The 14,268-nt window shown below is 43.8% G+C and overlaps 1 protein-coding gene across 4 annotated transcripts in view; it reads right to left on the minus strand.

Moving 5' to 3' along the window:
* LOC140480468 (tolloid-like protein 1) overlaps window positions 1-14,268 on the minus strand; it is a 339,587-nt gene that overhangs the window by 22,528 nt on the left and 302,791 nt on the right. For 3 of the 4 annotated variants that reach the window (XM_072575408.1, XM_072575486.1, XM_072575570.1), the window contains one exon: window positions 886-1,099. In XM_072575408.1, the coding sequence (XP_072431509.1) occupies window positions 886-1,099 (214 nt within the window). Of the gene's footprint in view, window positions 1-159; window positions 273-885; window positions 1,100-14,268 lie in introns of those variants that run through there. The other variant, XM_072575664.1, reaches the window with a different exon arrangement.

Below are 14,268 nucleotides of genomic sequence, written 5' to 3' on the forward strand. Positions count from 1 at the left end.
AGCCAAGTGTGTACGTGTTTGTATTTTCCTAAGTGAAGGCAGGAAATTGCCTTTCATAGCAATTGTACAGTGGGAAACCATTTCATGAGGAAGTAACTACATCAGTAATTGACAAAACTACATTAAAACAAGTTTTGACAAAAGGTCACTGACCAGAAATGTTAACTTTCTCAACTTCCTCCACAAATGCTACCTGACCTGCTCTGTATTGACAGCATTTCCTGTTTTTGTATCTTTGCCACCTATAAACATAACAGCTGTAATGGACGCGTCTACAACAGAAAGAGAAACTGACATTACTTTTTCAATTAGTTGGAAATGGAATATTATAACCTGCACAGCAGTTTTATAACACATGTACGATCATTAAATACTCTGAGACATCGTGCACTCTGGATCATTCACAAACAACTGTGGTCAGAACAGGGAAGATGTTTTTGTGATAATGATTTAAAAATCCATTCACTACATTAAAGAAAATGGGACTGTGTTTACTTTATGAATGATTTAAATCAAAATATTGCAGACTTTAAAAAACACAAATCTATGTATTAAATATATCAAACAAGCAAATTCAAATGGTGAATTTCAAAAATCTGTTGTAATAACAAATAATATAATGAAGATAGGATAACACAACTCAACAATGATTAATAATGGCCATGCACTGCATGGAGAGCTAACCCCATGTATATGTGATAAGCAATAAAGGAGGCAGATATCCTTAAGATTTCTCAAATTATTATTAATTACTTAATCAATGGAACATCTTTGATATTGAAAAAAAAACATTGATTACAGCAGGTCTCAGTTTTACTGAGGTGTTACTGAAAGACAACTTTCTAAATGAGATGTCCTAAAGTTTCAGCATTTCACTAAACTTACCAGTGGAATGGGCAGCCTGGAAACCTTTCCTCTGTACGGACGCATCTGAAACAAATCTGAGAAACATTTTGTTTCCAGTAGAAACGACAGGGGCTGGAATGATGCTACCACAGAGTCGACCCAGGATGGCAAATTTATCAGTTTCTCCATCAAACAATTCTAGATGATCATAAGCACATTCTTGGTGTTGCTCAATCTCAAATTCACTGAAAACCTGGAATTTAAAAAAAATTAACTAAAACATTTTTGTCCTGACATACATGCATTGATAATATCTAGATCAGCCACCAAAAACGGAAATATAAATCGCTGGAATCTTATAGCCAGGCAGAATTCTCAATTCACTGAAATAAAGATGGAGAATTTAATCTTTTTTTGTTTTAGCTTCACAACTTTTATACCATGGATTCACGCAGTGAAGTTCAGATCTTGGTCATAGAAGAAGCAATAAAGTTAAAAGTCAAGTTGTTACTATTCTACCAGACCATAGGCTGCTCCCTGATTAGGGAGAGCCGACTGGTGGTGGTTTACCCAGAGGGTCAGCTTGTCCCAGGCGAGGGGAGAGGTTGCAAAGGACAGCTCGTCATAGTGACCCCAGTCAGTATAGGAATTGAACCCACAATGTTGGCATCACTCTGCATTGCAAATTGGTAATCTAGCCAACGGAGCTGATTGCCGTCCAAAAAGCAGCAATATGGTGATTAGCAAGTGTGTATGTGAATGAATCTGTAAAGATCAATGTTCTAACAGCTGGAATTAATGCAGCCAATAGCAGTAGGGACCATGATCAGGCCTAATTAATCATGGGAGAGACCTGGCATCTGTCTTCTGATGATGACAAACTCCTGATGAATTGGGAGCACAGAAGGCACCGACCTGCACTGACAGTGGATTAGCAATTACGCTCAAATGAGTGAAGAGCTACCCCTAATCCCACTGTATTTCATGGGGCTTCAGGAATTTAGCTAGAGGTTGCACAACTTTGCCATGCCCTCAGAAGGTTACCCAACAAACATGGCCTTAGCGCAGTCATTGGAAGACCCAGGAATGGCAAAGGGGAGCAGTTTGGGGAGATATGGACAGATTCTTCCCCAAACTGCCTTTTGTTGCAATTCCAGCTACTGGAGTAGCTGCCAGTTTCTGACTTGCCGGGAGTGCTCAATGTATGGCACCACATGGGACACTATCCCCAGGGAGACCCAATGGTGATAGTAAAGTGCCTTTAGGGCAGATAACTCTGCTGGGTTTTCTCCTGTTCTCCAACTGTGGACAAGAACCTCGTTGCCCCTACAGAGTCCAACCCTAAGTATTTATACGAAACTGCATAATTAGATGCCTTATTATACAATGTTTTTGTGGACACTTCCCAATACCTGACTTCACATACTGGAGTGTTCTGTAGCACACTATGCTAAGAGAACAAAGCTGTAATTTCCAGTGGGCGGCACGGTGGCACAGTGGTTAGCACTGCTGCCTCACAGCGCCTGAGACCCAGGTTCAATTCGCGCCTCAGGCAACTGCCTGTGTGGAGTTTGCACGTTCTCCCAGTGTCTGCGTGGGTTTCCTCCGGGTGCTCCGGTTTCCTCCCACAGTCCAAAGATGTGCAGGCCAGGTGAATTGGCCATGCTAAATTGCCCATAGTGTTAGGTAAGGGGTAAATGTAGATGTATGGGTGGGTTACGCTTTGGCGGGGCGGTGTGGACTTGTTGGGCCGAAGGGCCTGTTTCCACACTGTAAGTAATCTAATTTAATCTAATCTAATCTATGTCCAAACTATAGGCATCGTCCCGTCAGATGACCAGACTCCATCAGTTTATTAATGGACAGTAGCTAGTTTCCCAGATACTTTCTACACAATACACTAACCTGTTCACAAACTGGTAAGTAATTTAGTCTATAGCCAAAATTTGAATATTTTCACCTTTATAGCAATATTTAATTAAATTGAGTTTCTAACAAATGACCCTTTGTATTTTAAAAACATGAGATTCAGTCACTGTATTTAAAGTAAACAAAGAATTGCTTGAAATATAATGAGTATACGAGGCGATTATAGTTCACATTCCAAGTTATCTACCTCAAGTCTCAATCACAGAACGTAGTGACATTTCTTGGCTCTGTGATTGGATAAGGTATGGAATAACAAACAAGTAATCGGAACTATAAAAATATAAAATTCGCTTCAAGCTGTCATGATCATCTTCCTGCACTGCAATTGGTTGCATGAATAAGGTGACTCGAAGAAAATTGTGAGGGAAAAGACGCCACATTCCTCAAAAAGGATTGCCCTTTTTTTTGCTATTTAATTAACTGTGTGCACCAACAATCATTTAGAGCTCCATTTTGGGACACTGTTCATCGGACTTGCTTTTCCAGTATTCACTGAGCCTAGGAATTTGAATAATCTGAGGTTCAGCAAAATAAAAGTCTTGGAAATGTTTAGAAAATAATGCCATGTTCAACTTTGAGCTTTCAGCCCTTGTCGTGCAGATTTGACAGTAATTTGTGATAGATGAGTATATTTCCTCTTATCACCTCACTTATTATGCTGAAAACTCTGTTCAGTTGTGATGGGTAGGCCAACCATTTCATTGATGTTGTATAAAACAGATAGCCATGCTTCAAAACATTCACAGAGACCCGCATCTAGGTTACCCATGGTAACGCAGGAATGTACACTGTTATCCTTGTGGCTTAAACTGGCCGCTGGAAAGGCACAGTCAAACCAATAACTATATGATCAATCAACAAACCTAAACATGCAATCGTTTCCAGAGGCTGATGTCACTCAGTCACTGATTTTCATTTTTCCAAAATAAATGTTCATTATTCAGGAAGTGATTTATATATGAAGCTAGTTATATGTGTGGGGGGGGGGGGGGGGGGTGGGGGGGGGAAGAGAAAAGATTAGAAAATGCTGAGAGGTATGAGGTTATCATAGATACGTCCTGTACAGAAGAGGTTCTTCGGCCCTTTGAGTCCATACTACCAAAGGTACACTGCCATTTATACCAGTTCTACCTTCCCGCATTAGGCACTTCAAGCGTTCATCCAATACTGTTTCTTTTATGGGTTGTGATGTTTCATGCCCCAACTACCTTCCCCAGTGCATTCCAGACACCCAGCACACTATGTGAAAAAAAAACTTACCTCAAATCATCTCTCAACCTCCTGCCCTGCACTTTAAAAGTGGGCCCCATTGTTCTTTGCCCTTCAACTAAGGGGAACAGCTGCTTTCTAACCACTCTGCCCTGCCCTCCATACTGATATACTTCATCCGACAAATCCCAGTCATCTGGCCCCAGTTGGACAAACTTTGGTTGTGGGGATCAAATGCAAGCTCACAAAAGACACAAAGCTAGGTGGAAATGTCAGCTGTGATGAAGATGCAAAATGGCTTTGAGCAGATTTAGACAGGTTTAGTGACCAGGCAATAACGCTGCAGATGGAACACGTGGAAAAATGTGAGATCATCCATTGTTGTAGGAGAAACAGGTGGGAAGATTATTTCTTCAATGGAAATAGGTTAGAAAGTGTAGATATACAAAATGGATACAGATGTTCTAAACAATAGGCATGGTGGCTCAGTGGTTAGCACTGCTGCCTCACAGCACCAGGGACCCAGGTTTGATTCCAGCCTTGGGTGACTGTCTGTGTGGAGTTTGCACATTCTCCCAGTGTCTGCTTGGGTTTCCTCTGGGTGCTCAGATTTCCTCCCACAATCCAAAGATGTGCAGGTCAGGTGAATTGGTCATGCTAAATTGCCCATAGCGGTCAGGGATGTGTAGATTAGGTGCATTAGTAAGAGGTAAATGTAGAGTAAAAGGGTAGGGGACTGGGTCTGGGTGGGTTACTTTTCGGACAGTCAGTATGGACTTGTTGGGCCGAAGGCCCTGTTTCCACACAGTTGGAATTCTACTTCTATGATTCTACATCACTGAAGACTAATCTGTAGAGGCAGCAAGCTATTAGCAAGGCTAATGATTGGTTAGCCTTTACTACAAAGAAGATCTGTATAAAGGAATAATGAAGGCTTGCTCAGTTAATCAGACATTGTTTCGATCACAGCTGGAGTTCAGCTAACTCTAATACATTCCAGAAAGTGCAATAAGACTTTTCCAAATATGCTCCCCAAGTGATGAACACGGGACTGTCCAATGATGAGAGATTGGGCCTGAATATCCTAGACGTTTGAAGAGGAGACAATCTCATTTAAACTTACAAATAGGTAGACAAGGTAGGCTCAGCAGTTCAGGCAGCATCCAACGAGCAGCAAAATCGACGTTTCGGGCAAAAGCCCTTCATCAGGAAGAAGGGCTTTTGCCCGAAACGTCGATTTCGCTGCTCATTGGATGCTGCCTGAACTGCTGTGCTCTTCCAGCACCACTAATCCAGTATTTGGTTTTCAGCATCTGCAGTCATTGTTTTTACCAAGGTAGGCTCAGGTCAGGTGGTTCCCCTGGTTGGACTTCTAAAACCAGAGGGGATAATTTCAAAACAAGGAACATTCATTAAGGATTGAAAGAATTAACTTAATGCAGAAGGTTGTGAATCTTGGAATTCCTTAACACTGAGGGCTGTGGACACTCAATCTTTGAGTATTTTTAAAGTACAGATCATGTTGAATGGCGAAGCAGGTTTGATGGGCTGAATGGCCTCCTACTGCTTCTATGTTCCAGCATTTTTGTGAAGGATAATTTTGGCGAATATGGTAGATAAATGTTTGAAGCAGTGAAAGATAAGTGATTAGGGGCAGAACATGGAGCAGTGTATGTTGTGATATAATGTGAGTGCACCTTTAAGGGAGTATAACAAACTACTGTGCTTCATGTTGCATCTCAACAAGATATGATATATTTAGTCCCCTGATTTGCAAGCACATGTAGAGATCAGATAAACTATATTTAGCTCACAGAGAATATTATCTGTGCATAGTATTACCTTCAGATAAGTAAACAACATTATTGTTTCACCCTTCCTGGTGTGTGACTGATATGTTCTTCATTTAGACTTGAACATAACAGTTGGATCCATTTTGGACTGTTCTAGGAAAGAGTCAGCGCAGACAGAATTAGGTGGACCCTCACCATCATTGTCTGCACAGTAATCTGGTAGAGCGGATTTTCTGACCTATATAGAGCCCAGCGGTAAAGACACATATTAAAAAAAATCCACCGGCATACAGGCCAACTGACCTGTTGCTGCTCTGCAGTCATTTGAGATACTGTACAATTCTACTCTCACTTCCTGGGAAAAAAGAGTGATTGCTATTCATTTTCAGTGGTCATTGTGAGAAATTTCCCCTGCACTTGGACTTTAATAGCATCACACTTTATCTTTAATGCTGCAGCAGTCGGTAGCTGTCACATATGGAGACCAGAGCAGGTTTTATGTTTAATTAAACATTCTCAATTTAGCCTTGAGCCTAATCTCGGGTGCTTCCCGTACTTTAATTTAGAAAATAAAGCTTTTGTACAAAATGGAGTCAAACAGCTCTCCAACTCCTTTCTTTTCAGAAACTTTAACCAGAGTTAAGAAAGTTGCACATCCAGGAGATGGCTGAAAGCCACATTTCCAAAAAAGATAATTCATGCAACTGCAAATCGTTTTACTATAGCAAATGGCTATGCTCATGTTCTGATATAACATGTCATGTTCTCCCTTGCTGTATACATACTGCTTCCCTGCATTTATCAGTTCTGTTTTACAGTCAAATGCTAAAATGCCTAATGGAGAGTCCATTTAATCTCCTCACCTTAGGATTTGACCCAACTCAAATGGATGAAGTGAAAACTTCCCCTCTCAGTTGGCTGAAGAATTTCAATCTGGGTGAGTTTGAGCAGTCTTTATCACTTTTGCAACACCAAATCCCAGAGCAGCAAAATAATTTATCAAAAACTAATGGACAAATGTAAACATTAATTGTAAAGGTTGCTGTAATATTGGCCTTATCGCCACAAGGCTGGAAGGCAAAGAGTGGAAGTTTTGTTATAATTACATATAATGCTGATTAGAAATTATTTGGAGTACTGAATTCAGTATGAGAATGCATTTCAGTGAGGCCACTCCATTACGCTCCTTCAGCTGTACAACTGAATCTCCTCTGCTTTCTTTTCTTTCAGCTAAGATGTTACATTTCTATTCACAAATTGTCATAAAGTATAATCAAGAAATGAAAGTGGTTCATTTGAGATAGAAGTTGACAATGTTTAAAATATTCTGGACAGTTGTCGACACTGATTTGACTGAGAAAAGCTGGTATAAGCTGATAAGTATCAAATGCAGTGATGTTAATTGAATAAAAAAAGGTTTGTACCGCTCAGAGTAAAGAATATCTCAGAGTACTAACAAAAATAAAATGTCAATGCTGAACTGAAGTGAATAAACCAAGAAAAGATAAAAGGCAGAGTCGGAATGTTTTTAAAGGCGGGGGAGGAGCAATCGAGTACCTTTGGTGGATATTCCAGTGAAAAGGGGATATTGATGGAAAGATTGACTTCATATGCGGAAGTAGGGTATGAGCGGTAATTCAGAATGGGAGGGATACATACGGAGGCTAATAAATTCTTATATCTACTTGCTAAGTGGAGTGAGAATGTGCAGCAATTTGTAAACAACGTTGAGGGTTCTGGTCAGGGAGTAGGGATCCTGGGGTCTTCAAAGGAAGGTCGAGTGTGTGTGTGTGTGTGTGTGTGTGTGTGTGTGTGTGTGAGGCCATCACATTCTGAAGAAGTGGTAATAACCCAGGGCAGGCGATGGGAAGCTTGGTCAGGCAAGCTCAAGATAGGTTGAACAGACCGTCACAACTCTCCAGATGGGACTGAGCAGGCAGGTAAGCAGATGATGCTGGTCTCATCAGCTTCGCACCTTGGCTGGTATTTAACATAGTCAGGGTAGGTGGTCTGCCTCTCCATAGCCCAAATAATGGCACGAGAGTGCCTTTTCCTTCTGCACTGGTATTTCACTGGGAAAAGAGTCTGTGATTACATACAATTTCTTAAAAAGATGTTTTACAGGGCAGCACAGTGGCTCAGTGGTTAGTACTGCTGCCTCACAGCGCCAGGGACCCGGGTTCGATTCCGGCCTCAGACGACTGCCTGTGTGGACTTTGCACATTCTCCCAGTGTCTGCGTGGGTTTCCTCCAGGTGCTCCGGTTTTCTCCCACAGTCCAAAGATGTGCAGGTCAAGTGAATTGGTCATGCTAAATTACCTGTAGTGTTAGGTGCACTAGTTAGGGGGAAATGGGTCTGGGTGGGTTGCTCTCCAGTGGGTCAGTGTGGACTAGATGGGTCGAAGGGCCTGTTTCCACACTGTAGGTAATCTAATCTAAACACTTCCCCTGGCAGCTCATTCCATACACGTACAACCCTCTTCGTGAAAAAGTTGCCCGTTAGGTCTCTTTTATATCTTTCCCCCCTCACTCTAAACCTATGCCCTCTATTTCTGGATTCCCCCACCCCAAGGAAAAGACTGTCTACTTATCCTATCTATGCCCCATAATTTTGTAAACCTCTATAAGGTCACCTCTCAGCCTCCAATATTTGTATCGATAATACAAATATCTCAGCAAGAGGCCCAGCAATCACTTCCCAAGCATCCCACAGAGTTCTAGGGTACACCTGATCAGATCCTGGGGATTTATCTACCTTTACGCATTTCAAGACATTCAGCACTTCCTCCTCTGTAATATGGACATTTTTCATGATGTCACCATCTATGTCCTTACGTTCTATATCTTCCATGTCCTTTTCCAAAGTAAACACTGATGCAAAATACTAGTTTAGTATCTCCCCCATCTCCTGCAGCTCCACACAAAGGCCGCCTTGCTGATCTTAGAGGGGCCCCTTTATCTCCCTAGTTATCCTTTTGTCCTTAAATATATTTGTAAATACCCTTTGTATTGTTCTTAATTCTATTTGCCAAAGCTATCTCATGTCTCCTTTTGCCATCCTGATTAACCTCCTAATATACTCCTACTTCCTTTATACTCTTCTAAGGATTCATCAATCTATCCTGTCTATACCTGACATGTGCTTCCTTCTTTTTCTTAACCAAATCCTCAACATCTTTAGTCATCCAGCATTCCCTATATCTACCAGCCTTCCCTTTCACCCTGACAGGAGTGTACTTTCTCTGGATTTTTGTTATCTCATTTCTGAAGGCTTCCCATTTTCCAGCCGTCCCTTTACCTGTAAACATTTGCTCCCAATCAGCTTTTGAAAGTTCTTGCCTAATACCGTCAAAATTGGTCTTTCTCCAATTTAGAACTTCAACTTTTAGATCTGGTCTATCCTTTTCCATCACTATTTTAAAACAAATAGAATTACGGTCACTGGCCCCAAAGTGCTCCCCCACTGACACCTCAGTCACCTGCCAAGAGTAGGTCAAGTTTTGCACCTTCTATAGTAGGTACATCCACATATGAATCAGAAAAATGTCTGGTACTCACTTAACAAATTCCTCTCCATCTAAACCTTTAACATTATGGCAGTCCTAGTCAATGTTTGTAAAGTTAAAATCCCCTCCGATAACCACCCTATTATTCTTACAGATAGCTGAGATCTCCTTACAAGTTTGTTTCTCAATTTCCCTCTGACTATTAGTGGGTCTATAATATAATCCCAATAAGGTGATCATCCCTTTCTTATTTCTCAGTTCCACCCAAATAACTTCCCTGGATGTATTTCCGGGAATATCCTCCCTCAGTACAGCTGTAATGCTATCCCTTATCAAAAAATCCACTCCCCCTCCTCTCTTACCCCTCTCTCTATCCTTCCTGTAGCATTTGTTTCCTGGAACATTAAGCTGCCAGTCCTGTCCATCCCTGAGCCATATTTCTGTAATTGCTATGACATCCCAGTCCCATGTTCCTAACCATGCCCTGAGCTCATCTACCTTCCCTGTTAGGCCCCTTGCATTGAAATAAATTCAGTTTAATTTATTAGTCCTACCTTGTCCCTGCCTGCCCTGACTGTTTGACTCGCTTCTGTTCTCAACTGTACCAGTTTCAGATTGATCGCATTCCTCACTATCACTCTCGGTCACCACCTCCCCTCCCCACCCCACCCCACCTTACTAGTTTAAATCCTCCCGATCAGCTCTAGCAAATCTCCCTGCCAGTATATTAGTCCCCTTCCAATTTAGGTGCAATCCGTCCTTTCTGTACAGATCACTTCTACTCCAAAAGAGATTCCAATGATCCAAAAATGTGAATCTTTCTTCCATAAACCAGCTCCTCAGCCATTCACTCATCTGCTCTATACTCCTATTCCTGCCCTCACAAGCTCGTAGCACTGGGAGTAATCCAGATATTACTACTCTCCAGGACCTCCTTTTTAAATTTCTGCCTAACTTTCTGTAATCTCCTTTCAGAATCTTAGCCTTTTCCCTTCCTATATTGTTGGTTACAATGTGGGCAATGGCCTCTTGCTGACCCCTCTCCCCCGTGAGAACATTCTGCACCCTCTCGGAGACATCCTTAATCCTGGCACCAAAGAAGCAACACACCATTCTGATTTTTTGCTGCTGGCCACAGAAGTGTCTGTCTGTACCTCGGACAAGAGAGTCCCCTAATACAATCGATCTCTTGGAACCCAACGTACCCCTCATTGTATTACAGCCAGTCTCAATACCAGAAAGCTGGCTGTTCGTGCTATGCTCCCTTGTGAATCGATCAACCCCTACATTTTCCAAAACAACATACTTGTTTGAAATGGAGAAAGCAAAGAAGACTCCTGCACAACCTGCATACCTCTCTTACCTTTCCTGGAGTTAACCCATCAATGTGACTGTATCTGTGACTTTCCCCCCTTCCTATAACTGCCATCCATCACATCCCCTTGCTCTTGTAAATTCCTCATGGCCTCTAACTGCCTGTCCAACTGATCCATTTGATCTGATAGAATTCACAATCAACAGCATTTATTGCAGAAATACCCCTCAGTAACTGTAAACTCTCCCTAAACTCTCACATCCGACAAGAAGAGCATACCACTCTATTAAAGGCCATTTTTGCTCCTTCACAATCTACAGACCCAGAAAATAACATTGTCTTATTCCTCTAGAAAACACTGCTCCAGATTAAATTAATAGTTATGGTTTATATTTTAAGTTTAATTAAAAGACGTATCGCAAAAAACATATAATCATACTGCAGACTTTCTGTAGGCCACACTTAATACTATTCACTTATCTGTTTCTGTGCTCTGACTTCGCCCAAACAGGTTCCTCCAAGATTAGTTGTGAAACTCACTGTTTGTTAATTTTCCCAGACGTACTCTGATATCCAGCGATACATGAATTCAAAACAGCAAAGGCAGTAACTGTGCAGGTTCACAGTGATGTCAGTTTCTCTCTCTCTCCTGTACTGACCTCACCATGTGCTTCCTTTGTCTGTACCTCTCCCTTTAAAACTGTTGTTGTGACTTTTTTCCTCCAAAGTTCCAAAACATTGCAGGTGACTGAGAGCGAGAGGGCGCGCGGGAGTGAGAGCGAGAGGGCGCGCGAGAGTGAGAGCGAGAGGGCGCGCGAGAGTGAGAGCGAGAGGGCGCGCGAGAGTGAGAGCGAGAGGGCGCGCGAGAGTGAGAGCGAGAGGGCGCGCGAGAGTGAGAGCGAGAGGGCGCGCGAGAGTGAGAGCGAGAGGGCGCGCGAGAGTGAGAGCGAGAGGGCGCGCGAGAGTGAGAGCGAGAGGGCGCGCGAGAGTGAGAGCGAGAGGGCGCGCGAGAGTGAGAGCGAGAGGGCGCGCGAGAGTGAGAGCGAGAGGGCGCGCGAGAGTGAGAGCGAGAGGGCGCGCGAGAGTGAGAGCGAGAGGGCGCGCGAGAGGGCGCGCGAGAATGAGAGCGAGAGGGCGCGCGAGAATGAGAGCGAGAGGGCGCGCGAGAATGAGAGCGAGAGGGCGCGCGAGAAAGAGAGCGAGAGGGCGCGCGAGAAAGAGAGCGAGAGGGCGCGCGAGAAAGAGAGCGAGAGGGCGCGCGAGAGTGAGAGCGAGTGGGAGCACGAGAGTGACAGCAAGTGAGAGCGGAAGTGAACGAGTGAGTGAGATATGATAAAGTGAGATATGAGTGCAGAAGAGAGAGTGCCAGTGAGTGAGTGAGACTGAGTGAGTGTGTGAGACAGTGTGAGACTGAGAATGACCAAGTGTGAGGGAGAGTGAGCGAGTGTGAGAGAGCGCGTCAATGAGTGAGTGAGTGAGTGTGAGAGAGAGTCTGAGAGAGAGTGAGAGAGTGACAGCAAGTGAGTAGGAGAGAGAGTGTGTGAGTGTGTGTGAGAGTGAGAGAGTGTGTGAGTGTGTGTGAGTGTGTGTGAGAGTGAGAGAGTGAGAGAGTAGGAGAGTGAGCGAGAGCATGAGTGAGGAGAGTGAGTGAGAGAGAGAGAGAGAGAGAGAGTGAGAGTGAGAGTGAGAGTAGGAGAGTGAGTGAGAGAGCGAGAGAGTGTGAGAGGGGGAGAGTGAGAGGGGGAGAGTGAGAGGGGGAGAGGGGGAGAGTGAGGGGGGGAGAGTGGGGGGGGGAGAGTGGGGGGGGAGAGTGGGGGGGGGGAGAGTGGGGGGGGGGGAGAGTGAGGGAGGAGAGTGGGGGGGGGGAGAGTGAGGGAGAGTGTGAGGGAGTGTGTGAGGGAAAGAGAGGGAAAGAGATTTTCAGAGAGAGAGTGAGAGAGAGAGATCGAGAGACAGAGCGAGAGAGCATGTGAGAGCGAGAGAGTGTGTGTGTGAAAGCGTGAGAGAGTGTGAGAGTGACAGAGAGTGAGAGAGTGATACTAAGAGAGAGATCGTGAGAGAGAGTGTGAAAGCGTGAGAGTGTGAAAGCGTGAGTGAGAGAGAGCGTGTAAAAGAGTGACAGAGAGTGAGGGGGAGAGTGTGGGGGAGAGAGTGGGGGAGAGAGAGGGAAAGAGATTTTCAGAGAGAGAGAGTGAGAGAGAGATCGAGAGATCGAGAGACTGAGCGAGAGAGAGCGAGAGAGAGTGTGTGTGAAAGCGTGAGAGAGAGCGAGAGCGCGAGAGAGAGCGAGAGAGTGTGAGAAAGCGTGAGAGTGTGAAAGCGTGAGAAAGAGTGTGAAAGCGTGACAGAGTGAGAGAGAGAGATAGTGAGAGAGAGATCGTGAGAGAGAGAGTGTGAAAGCGTGACAGTGTGAAAGCATGAGAGAGCGTGTAAAAGAGTGACAGAGTGTGACAGAGTGAGCGAGAGCGAGAGACAGGCAGAGAGTGAGAGTGAGAGAGAGTGAGAGAGAGTGAGAGAGAATGAGAGAGAGAGTGTGTGTGTGTGTGTGAAAGAGAGAGTGAGAGAGAGAGAGAGAGAGAGTGAGAGAAAGAGTGTGAGAGAGAGAGAGAGAGAGGAAGTAAGTGAGAGCGAGAGCGAGAATGAGAAATCGAGACCGAGACCAAGAGCGTGACCGAGAAAGCGAGAGCGAAAGAGCAAGAGCAAAAGAGAGTGAGTGAGAGAGAGCTTGATGGATGGAAATATGGAGTAGGAAAATATCATGATTATTAGTACTGAAGAGAAAAAGAATCAAGATAAACAGATACCATTGAATGAAGTCACCGAAGGCCTCGTGCTGGCTTCATTTTGTCTTGGCACAGTGAGCAGCTTAGATTAGAACAACTCACAAAAGGGGAGAGATGTTACAAACTGGAAGGGACAGCAATACTGTGTGCAAATTCACAAAAGAAACAATTAGAAATAGGGGGAGAATTTAAAGAGGATTTGAGAGTCAATTATGGGATATTTTAAGGAATGAGTAATGGCAGGGGAATTGGAGGCTGTGGGGATGATACCAGATCATAGACAGAAGTTTGTGATGTTGAAAAGACCATCAAAAAGGAAAATAATTAGGAGAAACTGTCAGACTGGTCAGGTTGTGTTGACAGAAAAGATAGGTTTGAGGACAGAAAAGAGTCAGAGATAATATAGCCAATGATTTTGGAGGTGGAAAGGCCTCATGCTGAATGTTCCAAAAATTACACTGGAGGATTTGAATGGAATTCCTTGCCGTTATCCCAGTTCCACAGTGGGCTGTGGTCTTGTCTCCTGGGTTAATTTTTTAAAAGTGGCAAATATTCTCATTTGGTGCCTCATAGAATGGTGGGACCTCGATCACCAGCTGAGAAAGTGCAGGCAAGAGGAGGAATGAGCCTCAGGGGAAGGAAAAACAAAGCCCTCAGTTAGGAAATGATGTTTTCATTTCCAGGCCTCAGGCTGAATCCAGTTCGAATAAAGTCGGAGTCAGATCATTTCACAGATTCGGAGTTCCCACCAGGTCGTGGTGCCCAAAATGGTGTAGTTTGAGTCAGATGAAAGAGGGTGACAGGAGGATCAAGTGGCATTTGGCAGAGTTATTAGTTTCTGTGCTGTAAATTCGACATAGACTGGAGGATCAGTGATACAGTTTTGG

The sequence above is a fragment of the Chiloscyllium punctatum genome, chromosome 1, assembly GCF_047496795.1.
Source record: "Chiloscyllium punctatum isolate Juve2018m chromosome 1, sChiPun1.3, whole genome shotgun sequence".
Taxonomy (NCBI): domain Eukaryota; kingdom Metazoa; phylum Chordata; class Chondrichthyes; order Orectolobiformes; family Hemiscylliidae; genus Chiloscyllium; species Chiloscyllium punctatum.